At 45.1% G+C, this 16,257-nt stretch overlaps 1 protein-coding gene across 7 annotated transcripts in view; it reads left to right on the top strand.

Moving 5' to 3' along the window:
• The window catches only part of ADAMTS9 (ADAM metallopeptidase with thrombospondin type 1 motif 9), a 76,411-nt gene that overhangs the window by 43,028 nt on the left and 17,126 nt on the right, over positions 1–16,257 (top strand). For 6 of the 7 annotated variants that reach the window (XR_014618724.1, XM_084292626.1, XM_084292625.1 and 3 more), the window contains 2 exons: positions 10,939–11,106; positions 16,054–16,227. Coding sequence is in view for 6 of the 7 variants with exons in the window: in XM_084292626.1 (XP_084148752.1) it covers positions 10,939–11,106; positions 16,054–16,227 (342 nt within the window). In the remaining variant the exon portion in view is untranslated. The remainder of the gene's footprint in view (positions 1–10,938; positions 11,107–16,053; positions 16,228–16,257) is intronic. The other variant, XM_084292627.1, reaches the window with a different exon arrangement.

Raw genomic sequence — 16,257 nt, 5'->3', positions numbered from 1 at the left:
AGGGCTGCATCTGCTCCTCTGCTTAAAATGCAGGGTGCATTCCTAATGTAGGATGCAGTCCTGTATTTGACTGTTCTGCTTTTTTTTTTTTTTTTTAACCAGAAAAAATTCCTTTGCCTCTACTAAATCTCTTGCCTGTATTAACCTTGGTGGGTTGTCCCTCGCTCGGTCTCCTGGGAAGAGCTGGGATGTCGGGGCAGGGGCATCCTTCCCGCAGCATCTCCTCCCGTCTCCCCTCGGGGATGTGGACCCTGGTGCTCAGCACCCCCTCGCTCCCCTTCCCAGTGCAGGGGCTGCTGAGCCCAGCTCCAGTCACTGCCATGAAGTGACTTGGATTTTCAGGTCTTGCTACCCAAGTGTCATTTGGCTCTGATGGACCCCAGAGCTGTTTGAGGACTGCATTTTATCTATGGGGTCAACAGGGCACCGTGTCCCTCCTGCAAAATGCTCTATGTGTATGTCTACCTCGTGCTACTACTGTAGGTAGCAACGTCCAAATTTTTTCATTAGTGTGGAAGCACCTGATTTGCTTTAGCTCTGTCATCGGTTGCAAACATCATTCTGTAGCTGTACGTACTTCATCTGTTTGGATGGAGTGTCACTACCATATTTTTTTGGTCACTTTTGAAACAAGAGTATAGTATTAGCTGAAACTTTTCAGCAGTATGGATTTATGTATTTATGTAAAAGTGTATTTATTTTTCCAATATTGTTATTTAATTTTATATAAATATTGCATACATTTACAATGTTTAATGTTAATGTTGAACAGTGAAAAAATTAAAGACAAGTAGAATGTAATCATAAATGATTTTGTATAATGATTTCTTGAGTCTTGCTAAATTAAGATCATATACTTAGCTTTTGGTAACTTTTACTAAATTTTCTGAAATGGTTTACTTGTTTTGTTCTCCAACAGAAACTGTCATTCTTAATAATTTAAAAAAAAAAAAAAAAAAGAAAAGAAAAAACAGTTAAAAGTGTACAAATCGTGAAGTTTGGTTAAACTCATTTCTTGCAAGCATCTGATTGGCTTAGCTTCACACAAGTTGGAATGAAATAAGTGCTATAAAATACGTACAAATGAAAGCCAAGAGAATCTGAAGAGTCCAACCCTCAGTCCTTAGGCAAAATTCCACTGCAGTTTTATACAGTAAACAAACGATTTTATCTGGCTGGTTAAATCCAGGTTTATAAAGATTATTAAATGAATAAACAGATTCTGTATGGAAATGATAATTTTATAATAGGAGACTGGTGAGATGCCTTGTTATTATGATGTACTTTCAAAGAGGACTGAGGGGAGGTGATACTTTTATTTCCTTGCTTACTTAAGAACATGTATTTAAACACTGCAGAACTGTAAGCCGTGTGATAGACCTGACTTTTTTATTAAAATGATGCTTTAGAAAACGTGCAGAGACTGTCACCAGGATACAGAGACTCTTTTTTCTCCTCTGAATGCCTCATGATGCAAACACAGATGTCTATACATGCTCTTGAATAACGAGAGGAAATCTCGCCATGTTCTCCAGAATGAGGGAGATGCTCATGGAGTGTTATTTGTGTCTTCCCTTAAAATACAAATCTAAACCCACTCCTCTCAGAGCAAATCTGCTCCTTGCCATAACCTCTGTGAAATTTTGGTGCTGGAGAGTTTACGCTAACGTGCACTGTATCCTGATACAACTTGTGTGTAACGCCAAATTCCCTTGTCATGGGCTTCTCAGTCTTTCCACGTTAGGAAGCAGACACAGATAAGGAAACACAATTATATCTCACAGCACTCTGCCCTGGGTCAGGCGGGTCAGTCCTTTGGACCTCATTGTGGTGGGATAGTAATTATTTGAATTTGACCTGTGGACAATGGGTGGGTGGCTTACTTCCTAAAGAGTCTTACAATTTTAAAGGTAATCTGCTCGGCTGAGTACTTATCGCTCTTTGGTATCAAGAGTTGGAGCTGCTAATGCAGTGGTTGGGTAGCTTGTGGAGCCTGGGAAGCTGTGCTGTGTGCTTCCTGGCTCTTATCAAACAGGCAGAAATGCTGGTTATCATGATTTTTGGCAGATCTTTTGATCAAATGGTGAAGAACTGGAAGCTTGTAATGAAATAATTAGAATATGAACTGGCTAGAATCCAAACCCTGTTACGGTCAATGGGAATGCAGTTTGGGGTTCAGATGCTGTAGCCTGTTAGCCAGCACTGGAAGCTGATAGTGCTGGTGGCTTTGCAGGGCTCCTTGGCTGTGTGCAGGGCTGCAGGTAACGGCAAAGTCTCTCTGGAGATGTGGGAGCACGGGGGCTGCCTGGCACGCAGGAATTTCAGTCTGAAAACAGGTGATGATGCAAAGTTTGGGTTATTTGTATTTAATTCTCTCAAAACCCCAACCCATTGTTTACAAGATGCCCTCCCCGTGAAGCTTGCTGAAAATAGGCTGTTCAACAGCAATATTCTCCCTGTCGTTGTTCTGATAACATTCTTAGCAGGCAGTGTGTCAGCTCTTGCTAAGGCACAAGTGATAACCAGGGGCAGATTGGGTTGTAAGTGTATATAGCTCTGCTGTTCTCCTCCTCTCTTCTGCAGAAGATGAATTTGCTGTGACAGCAGCATTACTGAGCTGCGGCATGATCCTTTACACATGTTTTTGCAATAACAAAGCCATCCTTGAAAATGAAGTGATGGGCACACTGAACTCTGCAGTCAGCCAGCGCTTCACATTGCTCTTCCTCTCCTTCATTCATACGATGTTGGTTCAGGCTCTGAGGCTGCGAGCCTGTATTTCTGTGTAGTGCCAGGGATTGTCAGAAAACAAATAATAACAATCCTACCCCTGGGAGCCTTGGGGGGAAGGACAAATGCAGCAGAGGAGGGCTGCACAGAAGGTCCCAGCACCCGTAACCCAGGCAGAGGGATGCTCTGTGTGTGGCTTGCACGTAAACATGTAGAAATAGATGCAGTGCAGATTTAATAAAGCTGATACAAACCAAAATAAGGACTTTGTAGCCTATGGATATCTTTAGCAATCTGTCTCCATCTCAGAGCTGTTTGCTCAGGCTGGCCCACCAAAGCTGCTGTCTCCCTGTCTGTCTCCTCTCTGGGGTCAGGCAGACCTCCTGACTGCAGGGACAGCTCTTTGGTGAGCTGATAAAAGGCAAAAAGTTGTCTGCTTTGGCTCCCCCGTCAGAAAAAGGCCTTTGACAGTGCAGACCTCTTTGCTTTGTTTAAAAACAAGCAAACCAGACCCGCCTCAGCCCTGCAGTACTGTGTGCCATCTATCCAGCTTCACCCAGCTCCAGCACTGCTGGAGGGGCAGAGCCGTGCCTGCCTGCTGACTTCCTCGTGCCCTGCTCTTAATTTTCCATTCCATTCTTGCTGTTTGCCTGTTATCACCACTGGTCTTTTGCTGCCTCTTCTCCTTAAAAGATGAGAGCTCTGTAGGCTCAGTTCTGCTGCCCCGTTGTGCCATGCTGTGTGAGCAGGACTACAAGCACCAAAGCCCACCCATTATGCCTTAGGTGGGGACCCCACTGTGGTGCTCTGGGCATGTGCTTAGGTGCTTTGCTGCATCAATACCTCACAGGGTTACCTCCTGCAGCAGCTCTCTGCTGATGCAATCCCCATGCTTTGTCTTTGCACCTGGTGGGATCTGGTCTGGTGGTTAAATCTCACATCTCTTAGGCTGACGGAGAACTAAAATGACGAGGTAGCAGTGGTCTCTCACACCCACCAGGTCCAGGGTTTGAAGGCTAAGGAAATGCCAGGGTACGAGCTGCAGAAAAAGCCAGCTCATTTGTTCTTCGTAAGCCTCTCCTGTTGTCGCTGCCAGCGGCAGAAGCTCGCTGCGCCAGGGACCTCAAGAAGGGTAATTCTTGGTGTCTTGAACCTCTTCTCTTCCCCACACCCCCAGGTGCTGCATCTCTTCCCAGTGTCTTTCCCAACTACATCAGTAATCCCTGATGTTTCCTACCCTACAAATAGTCCAATCCATGCCTCTGTGCTAACCTGCTGAAAATATTCACCTTTCTCCTCCCGGAGTGAGCAGGTCCCTCCTCTGCCCCTGCCCATGGCTCCCCTTGGGATGTTACACAATGCCCCTTGAGCAGGGGGCTGCAGGACACCATGGAGGGGAAGGCTGCATTTCGTGTGCCTCCCTGGGTGCCTTTTACACTTCCCCTCTTACACATTTTCTCAGTGAGATGGTTATTTTCCAGGCCATGCACAGCTGGCCTGAGCTTGACCAAAAGGTTTGGGGATTGCTGATCAGAGAGGAGTGGCTTCAGTCTCCGGGTCATGGATGGCCCCTCCATGGCTGTGGGCAGACCTGATGTACACACACACGCACACACTCACACACAGGAGAAACACATGATAAATGGCAATTTTGGGGAACATTTTTCTCCCAAAGCACTTTCTGTGCAGTGATTGCAATCTGTCAGACTGCAGCAGACACGTCCGAGCAGAAACACTTCCAAAGATGAGCTGTGAAGTTCAGCAACTTCCCGCAGGTCCCTGGGCTGGGAGCTGGGAAGTCTGCCTGTGTTTTTGTCCATGTGCCAGGTTCCCACTGCATACCCCAAACTGCAATAATTGCTGTCGCTCAGATCCTAGGGATTGTAGCATTTAGAAGCAAGAATGTGTGATGATGAGGGATATTAAGCATAAAGATATTGACTGTGTTTCTAACTTTCATGGTGACAGATTTGTGCAGTCATTAAGGAAAAACAATGCAGTTAATCTTGCTCCAAAGGCACTTAACGCTCTATTCATGTTTTAATTTTTACTAGCTCACAGGAAGGCGGGTGAGCCAGCAGCACGCAGGAAAATCTGCCTGATGCCCAAGACTATGCAGGCTGACAAAGTGTTTGATCGCTGGTGCATTAAGGCAAGATTTTTCTTTATAAAATTGGGGAGTAAGAAGCAGCCCCTTGCTCCTACAGGCACCCGGTGTGATGCACACCTGTGAAATGGGGCTGGCATTCTTTGAGGAACTCTTTATGTTGTGTTTCTCTCCATCCAACACTGAGAAATCCTATCCCTGAATGGCACTTCTAAGCGGTATTATAATACAACTGCTCACTAAAAAAACAAGGTGTCAGTTAGCCGAGGCTGCTTGCTGCTTCAATTGCTACTTTTTTAAAAGTGGCACAGCATGGAAAATAGGCTCCATCAGCCCCTTCCACATCCCATTATGCAGGCTTCCTCGGGTAGCTCACACATTTCCTCCTAATTTGAGGAAAAGTCTCTCCTCAAGTCAGTCCTCCTGCAGACTCTATTTGGTGATTTTTGCTTGTTTGCTGTTTAAGTTAAAAAGCCTGGAGTGGGGCAGGGACGCAGCTTTTAAAGCGGGCTCTCACAGCCCTGCTGATTTCTGCACCTGGCAGTCTCTGTAGGGATGTAACAATGTGAGTGGGAGAAGGAGGGGGACAAGGTGCTACCTAGCAGATGGGTGCTGTAGAAGGGAGATTCATGCAGCTTCTGCGGGTACCTGTTTCCAATATATCCTGTGAGGTTCTGCAACTTGGAGAAATTATTTTAGTGATTTAAGTGCTCAGGATGTTCAGTTTTAAGCGTTACCCTTAAGTGTTACCCATAAGTGTTATCCTTAAGCATTGCCTTTTCTTCATTCCTCACAGTTCTCTGGGGAGCCAGCACGGGTTGGACATTGCTTAAGGTTCTCCCAGACTCTAGGGCAAAACTGGGAGCAACTATTTCCTAAACAGCTCCTAAAGTGCTGCAGCCACGGGAGAATACGTGACATGGAGCAGCACCCTGGTGCTTGTCCCACCAACGCCTAAGGAGTTACCTGCTAAAATGCCTTGTTGCTTTGAAGCTAATTGAGTTGGTTTGCATGCCATGGAGCCTCTGGTGCTGGATAACACAAAGGCTCAGGCATTTTAAGACTTTCAGTAAGGAGTCAGCTGGCTAGGAACAATCCAGGCTTGTCTTGGTGGTGTCTCTTCTGATGTCCTTTGTGCTCGAGAGACTTTAGAGGTACAGACGTCACGGGGCTGTGCCAAAGTTTCCAGAACCTGGTAGCAGCAGAATAAGTTGTAGCAGGAGGCTGATGAACACCAATGGGATGCTGAAATGTCACTGTGAGGGTGCATGGTTGGACTATGCTGGCAGTGGGAGAAGTGTGCTGACATCCAGGAGCACAGCTCCTAATGCAGATGGGATGTAAGAGCATGAAGCAGTGCTGTAGGACTCGGTGTTTTTTCTGTTTTATTTCATCTAGCACATGTTTCAGCTCAGACTGTTGGAAAGGATGAATGAGGGCTTACTTACGAGCGCTCACTTTCCATATAATCCTTAATGCGTGGAAATCTAAATCTACAAGGATTGATTTTAATTTCCTCTGAAAAGTTGCTCCTGGCAGAATCTGATAAAGACGTTTTAGTCTAATTCTTCTCAGTCCCCACCACTGCCCTTCCTGAGCTATCTGAGCATACCTATCTTGGGGAATTCATTTGGTGATCACCACAGCTTGCATTCATTATCTCAAATACCTCCCAAATCGTTCATTGATGCACAGGGCCTGGAAAAGCAGTCTGACAGCATTTTCTGAAAGTTTCCATTTTTGGTGGAGAATTTACCCAGATTCTTGACTTACTCGCATTTCTGCCCTGTGTTTGGGTGGACATTTGGTGCACAAAGTTAATGAGAGCAGAGCTTCTCTGCTCCTTGGTGCTGGGGGCTGGCGATGCTCTCAGCAGCACAGCCTTGGCACAGGATCAGAACCTGGGCCCAGCCAGCCAGAAACTGTACAAATTTTTAAGAGCATTTTGGGTGCGGTGTATATTCTGTTTTGTTTTTTTGTTGTTTGTTTCCCTCTTGTTTTTCTTCCCCTGCTCCTAACCCAGTGAATCAGGTAGCAGCCGCCTTATTCTAGAAAGGCCTTACTCAACGAGGTGTACCCTCATCTTCCAGGAAGGCTGAGTAGGAAATGCAGTGAGGATTAGTATAAAGCAATGTGCACGTATTTGGTAAAGTAGCAAAATCTTCATCGTTCCTGAACTCTGAAACAGAAAACAAATTTCTGTGGAAACAAAAATACAAGCGTGTGCTGGAACAGAGCAATGCATTGCAGGAGAGATTTAGCATCATGTTCTGACCTTTCTGGAAACAGTTGGTATGGAAATATTTTTCTTGTATTTATTTAAACTGTTTTTGTTGCATTTATTTAAACTAAGCGGTGTATTTATTTGAAGAAATCAGCAGCATGCCAATCCACAGTACTTGCGTGATCAGTTTTGTGAACATGCCAATAAGCATAATTCCCCTAAATCTGTGCTCAAAAGCTTTGATCCTAATGCTGTAAGGAGGGACCTTTTATTCTTATTTTCCATGTAAAGCACCAGGTGTGACTGCAGTCGTTTTAAGGAGATAATAAAGATGATTGCAAGAGGAAGGTTTACTAGCATCCTTACCGCAATTGCTGTGGCTTGTTTTTTGAAATAGCCCTTCTCTGTTATTTTATGTGCCGCATTAATAACCACCACCACACGTTTTCGCACCATCCTGCACACCGGGGAGAGGATAGCTGCCCTCCCAGTTCCAAATATCAGGGGTGCTGATATTTGTTGCCGTGCCTCTGCCTCAGGCTGGAGACAGCATTTCAGAGTGATGTTTCCAAGCACTTTGGCAGAGGCAGGTTGGCCATGGGCATGTCCGAGAGCACGTGATCCCCGACTCTAGGGAGCTGGTCAGTGAACAAAGTCAATACAGTACCTTGGCTGCACCTTCGGGGCTGGATCCAGAGGGAACTGAAAGCAGTAGGAGCCTTGCTGTTGGCTTCAAAGAGCCCTGGATGAGGCTGCTGTTCCACAGCCAGCCACCCGTCCACCCCCAGCACTTTGAAGTATTCTCTACAGAGGGGGGGGGGAAGGAAAGAAAGGAAGAATGAAAGGAGTCGGTGAGAGGAGTGTTTTTGTCTGCGCTTTTCAAATGTTTAAAGAAGGCAAGGTCAACGCTTACCTCACCGTGGCATTGTTACTGATAGATATTGTAAGCGTTTCCAGCAATGAAAAGAGCCCCGCTAATGAAATGCAAAGTTCCTCCAGGGTCAGAAGTAACTGATGAGGGGACCGCAGTAGCTAGGTGCATTGCTCCCCTCAATCATGCGGCAGTGAGATTAAGCACTGTCGAATTATTTTGTGCATGTGGCTCGCATATGCCTACAATCTACGTGCCAAATAAAAGCTGGAAATAACTGAGAAGAATTAGAAGGCAATTACGAGGTAGGCCCTTTGCAGAGGAATTGTTGGTCTCTAATTCTTGGTTACATCAGGTCGTTCAGCCTCTATTGTCTGTCAGAGCAAATGAGATCATAACTCACATGTGCGTGAAAGCAAATGGATGTCTTAGATCTAAAAACGTACAGCTGCCTAACTTTAATGTACATTAAAGGCAAACATAGAAATGATTAATTGCAGCATCTTGAGAATTACATTCAAGTATTAACAAAATTAGTCTGATTATGTCTCAGCCTCAAAGTGCACCAAAATGCGCCTGTAGCCCTGCCATGTTATGGCATCAGATGCCAAGATAAATGTCAGAATCTGGCTCCGCACCAAAGGTAAGCAATTTGTAGAAGGGGGTAGCAATTTTGGAAATTACTGGTACCATATTATTTGCAAGATTAAATGTTTATCAAACAACTTCAAGTCCCCAGAAATGTACGTGTGTTATAAAACGATGTTACTCTTCCTTTACGATAAGTATCAGGCCCAATGTGTTTTTTAAATTAGAGAAAGCATGCACTTTGCTTTACTGGCTCGGGATGTGAGACAAATCAGTGCCCTGACCAAGCGTGTGAATTTATGCTTTAGTTTTCACTGTCACCTTAAAGTGGTGTCGACCTGCGCAGAGAGCACTGAGGAGCACTTGAATTTTTCTGAAGTACCATTGTTGGCATTTAGCTCAAAGACACTAAAGAGGTGGACGTATTAGAAGTTTATAACTTAGTTTGTTAGGACTTGATGTTTTCTTCTCATTGCTGATGTTCGTTGCCTGAGGAGAGATGTTGAAAGAATGAAAAAATGAACTCCTGATGAGATTTGAAGGCTTATAAAAGTAGAATAACAGTAACTCGATCTTTTTTTCCTATTGATACTAAAAAAAAAAAAAAAAAAAAAGTGAAGTTTATGAAACTCAGTGATTTGTGCAAGTCTTATTTTGGAACAAAGGGACAGCATTTCCTGTTTTCCAGGCTTGAATGTTGGTCTTTGGGTTTCTTGGCCAATTGTGAAATAGCGGCTGGGCTGAGAAGAGCTCAGCCCCACCGCCACGTATACCAGCACAGGGCATGTGGGGATGAGGGCTTGGGGACAGGCTGTGCCACCAGTGTCACCTGGGGCACCCATATTACACAGCCAGATCCGCCCTGACCTCCTAAAGGGCCCTGAAATCCCATTGACCTCAAGGGACGTTGGCTACCTCTGGTAGTGGTCTTTACAACAGGAAAACTGCCTTTTTCAGGGCATTGCTTTTGTGTGTAAAGCTTTTACATAAGCTTTTAAGCAGCAACATCTGATCTTATGAGTTGCATCCCTTTCTCTCCACGTTTGCCTGAACTTTTTCATTTTGGAGCAAGTTACTGCTCTCTCACTGTTTCTTTGTATACCTCTTAACACAATGGGGGCTGAGCGATTTGGAAGTAGTGCTGTAATTTAAAATAATCACGGCTGTCAATGCAAGTGCCAATTTCTGGTCTAATGGATTTTCCAGAACTGCTACATATATAATCTGTAGTTTGTTAGGTTTCAAATGTATTCATAGGCAGGGAAGAGCTTGGGCTGTAATTTATTTCTTAGCAAATATACTGATGGAGTAGCTTCAAAAAGAAGGAGGAAGCTTTATCTCTGTGTGTTTGCTCCTTTCTGTAAAGGAAGCAGAGCATTTTATATGGAGAGATGGTTGGAGCAGTGTGTTTGTGCTCAAGGACTGAGCCAAGATGCCTGTGATACAGTACGTAATGAGTTGCATAACGTGTAATGAAGAAATTGAAACTGAGTCTCTGGGTGCATCATGCTGAGTAAGAGGCTTGTTCTACAAGAAACTGTCATATTAAATTCTTGTCGTGATTCCAGACCCCTTTGATTCCTAAATCTTTTGGAGGAGACTAATCTGAAATCAAAGTGAAGTTGCTTGGGGTTTGCATGCCAGAAATGGTCACATTTGAAAAAGTTCAGTGAACCTGCAGAGGGAGGTTGAAATTCATTGCTTCACTACAAAGCTTGCAGCTAACATACCTGCTGGTTTCCTTTCTGCTTTGATTCTCCAGGCTCTGCCTTCTTCTGAGTTGTTTTCAAAATGCATAAATCTTCAGGATGAGCATGTCCTGGTTTCAGTCTTTGTTCAGAAGAAAAAAAAAAAAGTAAATCAGTCTACAGTGGTACAGGGTAAAACAAGCATGGAAAGACTGCATTTTGCTCCTCTGCCTTGTCCTCTGTGCTGTTACTTCCCTCTCTGAAGGTGTATATCACCCTTTACTCTCCTGTTTTACCAACATTTGACCCCCTTTTTTACCAAGGTAAATGGAAATGGTCCCTTTCAAGTACTGAGCAGATACTGAGGGCTCCCACCTTGATCCCCATAAGATGACTCTGCTCCTTTGAAACCACAGGAGCAGTGCCAGGAAATCTAGCCCCAAAGCCCATTGTCCCTGCTGAATGCCAGCTTCTTCCTTCAATTTGATATTGGCATTCGGGGGGCTTTGACCACAAACATGAGATATGAAGTACAAATGGGAACATTTCCAGTTCCAGGTTATGTTCTGCCCCTCCGTATCCCCTCTGAACTTTGTGTGAGCTGCCGGGAGCCTGGGGATGTGCTTTTCGGTCCAGATGAAACAAAAATGCCCTGTGTAGTCATGGCCCATGTGGAACCGCATAGCTGGCCCTGCGTGAGAGCTGATTTGTTGTTACTTTATATTTACAGTGTTCTGTCTCCTGTGGAAGGGGCCAAAAGCACCGCACTGTGTACTGTTTGACAAAGGAAGGGAGGCATATAGAAGACGATTATTGCAAGCACCTTGCTAAGCCCAATGTGCAAAAGAAATGCAGAGGGGGCAGATGTCCGAAGTGGAAATCAGGAGATTGGGGACAGGTGAGACATGTTGTATACCTTTTTGCACCCTTTGATATTCTTCTGTCAAGTTGGCTAGAAGCTGGTTTCCCATCACTTCTGTCCTCTTGAATTTTACAAGGGTAAAAGTCTTGGGCCAGCTCCTCAGGTGGCGTAAAACAGTGTAGCTTCATAGGCAGCAGTGGAGCAGCACTGATTTGTACCAGCTGAAAACGTGGCAGCTTGCTTTTAGTATATAACTGAAAGCAAATTCCTTGTTGTATATTTTAAGCTCCCGCTAGAGAAGCCAAGAGTATGTAATATTAAAGAGAATCTACTATTTATTCATGTTTTTAATATTGTCATTATTTAAACGTGTCACATCCCAAGCAAGATCTTCCTCAGTTTTGAGAAATCTGAAATTAATTTTATTATCAGCTTCCTGGGAAAGCCTAAAGAACAGTCAGAGCTGTTCATTAAAAATGCTTTTCACTACCTTTTGTTTCCTAATAAGCTCATCACTTAATTTTGCTTCATTAAAAAGTCAGGCACTGATGCATAGAGCAGAGGCTGCTGGAAATGCGAAAGCGCTTGGAGTTATTAAGCATCTTGTTTGCTGAAAGCATATCTTGAATCCTTGTTTTCCTGAAAATAATGTCTTTGTCTTCACCTTGAATCTGCTGCATCACATTTTTAGCTCTGAACCTCAGTTCTCTGTCTACCTCATTAGTGTGCTAATCAGCAGAATTATTGAAAATCCCAGACTAAATGAACTGTTACCTTGTAAAACATCGTGTTCTCTTGTGATCTGTCTTCTACATTCAGGTACAAAACACCAATTCTCACTGTGTGCAAGTTCCCTAAAAGATAAATCCTTTACGTGTCTACTGGCACACAGGCGAACGTTAGGACTAGGACAGCATATTGTTGTTTAATGTCGACTATTAAGAAAGGCAATAAACCCATTGATGTTTTATGATTGTTTTCAGACTTGTATTTTATTTTTTATGCTTACCTTTGAATTCATGCAATAGCAGTGTTTGCCATTGCATTTGTTATGGGATAAGTGTATGTTCACCATGGAGTTTCAGCTGCTGAGATTGGGGTCCTTTACATCAGGACTGACTGAGAGCACCCAGGGGCACCCACCCTATGGGAGCTCTGCTCCCATGTTGACAATTAACCCCCTGCTTTATTATCTGCGGGACTAAACCCTCAGCTTCATATAGGAAGCTAGATTGAAAATAGAAAGCTATTATATGCACTTGTCATATCCTATTTGCACCTTATTTAAAGTGACTGCTGCTGAAAGCAAATTTTTTTTACAGCTAATAATTGTAAACATAATAATGTAATGGTCTGTCGATTGCTTTAAAACGTGCTAATTTTAATTGATAAAAGTAAGTGTTTCAAAATTCCCAACGTTCCTCCGCATGATTGGAGTTAATTTTATGCAAGTGGAGAAAGAAACAAAACTTAATTGGAGGACGAGGTGATTTATGGCCTGAGGTAATCTCTTGTGACTAGGCAATTAAGGAATATTTGTATGCTGATGAGCAGCGAGGAGCAGGCAGCGCGCTCCCAGCACACTCTGAGCACCACACCGAGGGTGCTGCGGGTGCTCGGCGTGGAAGCACCCACTGCAACATCAACCCTGGCCTCAAAGCGCTTATGAGTAGCAAAGCCAAACCCCAAATGCAGCAGAGACAGCTTGCCCCGGGTAGTTTAATTATGTTTTATTCCCGCAGAGGAAATAGAAGCAGGTTGGAAGGAAGCGCAGAGTGCTGAATGCAACTCAGCTCTTGTCTTTGGGTGGGAAAATCAGAGGGGCTCCAGGAGGCAGCAGCACAGCTGTGGTGGTTCCACCAACTTGGTCCTGAGCTTGTTGTTATCCTGCCCTCCGTTTCTCCTCCAAAGCATTTGTTGGAAACAGGACAGCAGTTTGGGCACCCTCTGCCAAATCAAAGAGGAGCATGCTTGTCCCTGCAAGAGGTGGGCACAGCTTGCGGGGTTTTGCAAAAGATGTAACGCCGAGCTGGATGTAGATACCAGACTTGTTGGTGAGGCTATGAAACAGGCAGGGGCTCAGCACCCTGCTAGCCAGTAGGTCAGGATCTAAATGGGCACGGAAATGTGGCATCACCTTCCTCATCAGCAGTGACACTGGAGCTGTTCATAGGAGCCTGGTCAGTTTGCTTTTAGGTATTATTAAACGAGCTTTCTGAAGGCCTGACTGCCATGTAAAAACAATCCCAAAGCCAAGCTGCTGAGAGCTGGGCACCTTTGGTTGTGGGTAAGCCAGCAAAGGTGTGTGTGAGAACTAAGGCAAGGTTTTCCTTTACAAGTGCATCCTCCCTGTCGACGCACAGAACATGTGCTGCACGTGCCTTTAGGTTTTTTTTTTCTCCTTTTCCTTTTGGGAAATGCTTCAGAAAGATTAAAAACGAATCCCTGTCAGCAGTCGTCTGAGCCAAGTGCTCTGCTCCCAGGTGCTTTTCTCTCTGGATGCTTTGTATTCGGCGGCTGCGTAATTCTTTTCTGGATTGTTATGAATCTGCTTTCCTACAGCAAACCATTTTTAATATCTCTTAATAATCAGAAGGGAAGAAAAAAAGTCTTTTTCTCCAAGGTTTAAATTTGCTTGTGTTAGCACCAAAATGTCAGATTTAATGTGTTTGTATCTCCTAAATGCTATCAATTATGGCCATTTACCTTTCACTTAGTAAAAATACCAATATTTATTCTGCTGTCTGGCATTTACATATTTCAGCTACAGGCTGAAATCCTGCCTTGCGTTTTCATAAGGTAGAGCTTCTCCATGGCCGCACTGGCACTCTGCAGCTTGCTGGTAGACTTGCTCAGGAGGAAAAGAAGCATTCCTAGGGAAATGTATAGACTCCATAGGAAGGACAAAGAGGCTGCCTGGCTCCTGGCATCCCATAGGGGAAGGAATATATGGGTACAGCACAAGCTGGCTGCCCCAACCTGGATAGCTTCAGGCCCGCTCTGCTTGTAGCGTTGAGCAGAGCCAGCTGGCTGTGTTTGCCCAGGACAGGTCACTGACCAGTATTCTGGATTAAAGCAGTTGGGATGAAACTGGTTCAAGACGTTGCCTTTTCATGCCTCTGTAATGCCTCTTTGGGATTTTGAAGCCCGATGTAAATGCTACCGGGGCATGGCAGTGCTGAGGGCACTGTGGTGCCTGGGCCACTGCGTGCCCTGAGAGAGCCTTTGAGCCCTTGGCTAGGGGAAGCCTCTCTGTGCCCACTGCCAAGTAGCCAAGAAAAAGCTCTTTGCAGGAGGGTGTTTGCACATCTCTCCCAAGAGACATTCAGGACACGGCGGCCCCGGCCCAGGGTACCAGGGATTTCACACCCTGCACCAGTGCAGTGCTCCCATGGCACAGCCACCTGCGGATAGGGCTGGGTGGCAGCATTTATCCCCCTCAGCTTCATGGTGGGGGGAAAGTTTCACCCTGAGCATGCAGTAGAACAAGTTGAGGACTTTACCTGGAGCCTCACACCACCAGGGACCAACATCCCACTCTCAAAATCTGTGCTGGAGAGCCCCAGCACAGCTCACCTCCCTTAGCACAGGGCTCCCGGACCCATGCTTCTTAGGTGGGTGATAAATGCAAACCGAAAGGCATTTTAGAGCATGGTATGCATCCTGGTGTGTATGATTCTGCAAGTTTGTTGCCATTATTCAGTTTAAGCATCCCGTGTGGAATGCAGAGGACAAACAGCACTGTTAATCACAGGGAGGCAGCGCAGCATATGGGAAGCATTTGCATCAGCAGTGACAGAAATCTAGCTGCTACTTTCCAAGTTACACACACACACACAGGGGAAAAAAAAAAAAAAAAAAACACCTTACAAATCTCTGAAGCCAGCTGAAAGTTTTCAGTCAGCTTTCTGAGGTCCTTTTGGCTTTATGGGGTCTTTGCATAGCGAAGCATTACGGAGAAATACTCCCCAGAACTAGACAGGAGAGAATTGCTCCCCTGTTATGCGCCGCTAAATTCCCTGCCTTGAGAAAGGTTCACTTCGGTGGCTGTTGAAATGCTGGGCCATAATCTCATTTGCTAAGTCCCTCCTAATATATTAATAAGGATGCTTATACTAATTGTTAATTCAGCAAAAGTTAATAGTAATAGCTGTGTTTTAAATGAACGCCTTTGATTTTTGCACACTTTCTTTTATAAACATAAATCCCTTCTGATCCACACCTCCATCATATACTTTAAGATCTAGCAAGAAAGAATCCATAGCAGAGAGAAGTTAAGTATTGCTAAACATGCTACATTATGCAGTCACAACAATAAGAAATGTTGTGTGAAAGAAAAAAAAAAAAAAAAAAAACAACAAGCTGTTAAAAGCATTGCAGTGCAGAAAATAATTTGAAGACGTCTGAGACAGAGAAATTCAGGCTGTTCTCGCTGTGTCTAGAAGTGGGCAGATATGTGCCCACAGTATAATGAAGGAAATGTGAGGGGGGGAAAAAAGCAGCTAATTTAAAAAAGACATTTGTTTTCACAATGATACAGCATGTCCTGACTTCTGTGCATGTTTAGTTGCATGCTGAAAGGAATTCCAGCTGTATAACTTTACCTCCTTGTTGCTGCACTCTTTCCTTCTGTATCATTCAAGTTTGCTTTTCCTTAAAGCCCACTCTGGTGATGCTGGTGGCAGTCGATGTACTTTGAACTCTTCCTTTTTGTTAAGAATGCATGAGAAGTAATGCACAGAGCCGTGCTGCCTCTGGTTTGCTGCGATTTAACGGCGCTCCTATCTTAGAGGCCAAAATTCCCGCTGGCTTCAGCGAAGCAGCAATTCCAGCCTCTGCTCTGCCCTTGCAAACATTTTCCCTCGTGAAGCAAGCGGTGCAAAATGCCTGGAAGTTTCAGCTCCGGCATTTGCACCTTGCCGAAGGCAAAGCAGGGAGCGAGCCCCACGGCCACCGCCACTCACCTCTCGTCCCTTCCTCCAGTGCTCGGTGTCCTGTGGCCGTGGCGTCCAGCAGCGCTCTGTGCACTGCCACGGTGGCTCCCCGGCAGCAGCCGAGGCGGCAGCGTGCGACCCGGCGAGCCAGCCTCCGTCACAGCGGGACTGTCACCTCCCCGAGTGCCCCACGCACCGCTGGGCAGCGGGTGAATGGCAAGCGGTAAGTGGGGCCCCCCGCGCCGCCTCCCTT

The sequence above is a fragment of the Netta rufina genome, assembly GCF_964035555.1.
Source record: "Netta rufina genome assembly, chromosome: 10".
In the NCBI taxonomy this organism is placed as follows: domain Eukaryota; kingdom Metazoa; phylum Chordata; class Aves; order Anseriformes; family Anatidae; genus Netta; species Netta rufina.
This window is presented reverse-complemented; position numbering and strand designations above follow the sequence as displayed.